The sequence below is a fragment of the Herpailurus yagouaroundi genome, unplaced genomic scaffold (genome assembly GCF_014898765.1).
Source record: "Herpailurus yagouaroundi ecotype Mexico unplaced genomic scaffold, PumYag 183, whole genome shotgun sequence".
NCBI classification, from domain to species: Eukaryota; Metazoa; Chordata; class Mammalia; order Carnivora; family Felidae; genus Herpailurus; species Herpailurus yagouaroundi.
The window spans coordinates 3,230,327-3,232,264 of NW_024412414.1; the positions used below are offsets into that span (position 1 = coordinate 3,230,327).

At 50.9% G+C, this 1,938-nt stretch overlaps 1 protein-coding gene across 4 annotated transcripts in view; it reads left to right on the forward strand.

The window, feature by feature from the left end:
* Window positions 1-995: 995 nt before the first annotated feature.
* The window catches only part of TAMM41 (TAM41 mitochondrial translocator assembly and maintenance homolog), a 50,677-nt gene continuing 49,734 nt past the window's right edge, over window positions 996-1,938 (forward strand). For 3 of the 4 annotated variants that reach the window (XR_005795634.1, XM_040491945.1, XM_040491947.1), the window contains exon 1: window positions 996-1,465. Coding sequence is in view for 3 of the 4 variants with exons in the window: in XM_040491945.1 (XP_040347879.1) it covers window positions 1,277-1,465 (189 nt within the window). In the remaining variant the exon portion in view is untranslated. The remainder of the gene's footprint in view (window positions 1,466-1,938) is intronic. The other variant, XM_040491946.1, reaches the window with a different exon arrangement.

Here is a 1,938-nt window from a genome sequence, read left to right on the forward strand (position 1 = left end):
ATTCAGCCCTGGATTTTAGCTCCCCTTTTGCCACAGGCTATTGTGATCCTAAGCACATTGCTTTCTCTCTCTAACATGTTAGCTTTCTCATCTGTAATGTGGAGATAGTAACTTCCTGCCATCCGGTAGTAGAGGGGACTCCTTGAAAACTGCACGTGAAAGGCATCAACATTACCTGAGTGCACCTATTACCACTTATGCTTTTTGAAAGGCAATGTATGTCAGGGAAGAAGAAACAAGTATCTAAAAAGTCTATGTCCTGGAAGTTAAAGTACATCCTGAATGGCCCTGTGATTTTTATCAAGTGTCTCTAGTTATACATAAACAGGTGAGCTCTCACCTGGGGTCCTATTTCCTCCAGAAATTGCATTTGATGTGCCCTCTGTGAGCCCAATCCCAGAGGCAAAGGGGCAAAGGCTCTTCATCACCCTTAGAATGAAATACAAACCTCAGAGAACATTGGTGCAGTCCTTACCATGCATGAACACTTTCATACCCATCACTGGATTTGAAAAGAGCTTTAAGGGAGAAAGAAAAAAAAAAAATCACAGCTAAATCTTAACAGTGATCATCTCTGGATGGTGGAAATGGACATGATTTTAATTTTATGTGTGATTTCCTAAACCCTCAAAATCTTCAATTTTGGAGCTGGGTAGAGACGATGGTAATACAACATTGTGATGTACTGCCACTGAATTGCAAATAAGGTGTACACTTTTACGTTAGTTGTGTGAATTTCACCTCATTAAAAATATTCTTCAATACACATGCATGATTTTATAGCCATTTATTGAAATGTGTTTGAGATGAGAACGAATACGGATTCTTAAGGCTCAATAGCAGTTCAAGTAGCTGACACTCTCCTGCACCCGTCTTTCCAAGTCACTTGCCTAGGCGGCTAGCCTGCAGCGCGCTCCTCCGACCACCAGGGGTCTCCGCGGAGCCCTCGCGTCCCCACCCGCGGAAGAGCGTCACCTCTTGCGCCTTTGAAACGCGTGTGCTGCCGAGAGGCGTGGTCGGGTTTGGCAGGTCGGCCGGCCAGACCGCCGACCACCTGGACCACCCCCCGGCTCTTCTCGGTCCTGGGCTGGGGCTGGCCTGTAGCCCCTAGCCCTCGCCTGTCCCTCCACTTCCCACCCCCGGCTGCAGTCTTCTGCTGCTTCCAACTCCCCACCCTTAACTGCCTGCCCCGGTATCTGTCCCCCCCCCCCCCCCCCGCCGCCGCCCTCCGCCCTGCTCTGCCCCTCCAAGGGCCGTGTCTCTGAGCCCCGACCCCATGGCGCTTCAGGCGCTGCAGAGCTCGGGGGTGGCCTTCCGCAAGATCCTGTCTCACTTCCCCGAGGAGCTGAGCCTGGCTTTCGCCTACGGCTCCGGGGTGTACCGCCAGGTGGGGCCCAGTTCAGACCAGAAGGTGAGCCTGGCCCCGGGGCAGGCCCCACGTCGGGACTCGGCCTCATCGCACGAGGTGCCTTTTGCCTTGGATCCCTCCAGAGCCCTCGAGCTGCCTCTACTACGAGCACTCCACGTATCAGCTAGCAAAGTGCAAACTGTGGGAAAGTGTTCCTGGTATAATGACATCATGAGCTGAATTTTGGAGGATAAGTAGGAGCCCACTTTCTCCGGTCTGGAACAGAAGATGCAGTTATGGGGAGGAGAAAGCTGATGCAGAGGCAAGATGGAAGGAAGGAAATATTTGCCTGGTGCTGGTTCAGCGTACTCAGCCTTGGCAGAACATTGGAGTTTTCCGAGGAGCTTTAAAATGCTGATGCCTGGGTTCCACTTGCGGAGATTCTGATTTACTTGGTGTAGGCTCAGACCTGGGCTTCAGATATTTTAAAAAATACCCTGCTGATTCTGATAACGCAGCCAAATTTGAGAGTCACATGTATCGCTGTGGGAAAAAATACAACATGAGCCTCTTGACTTCAGGAAGCTGAA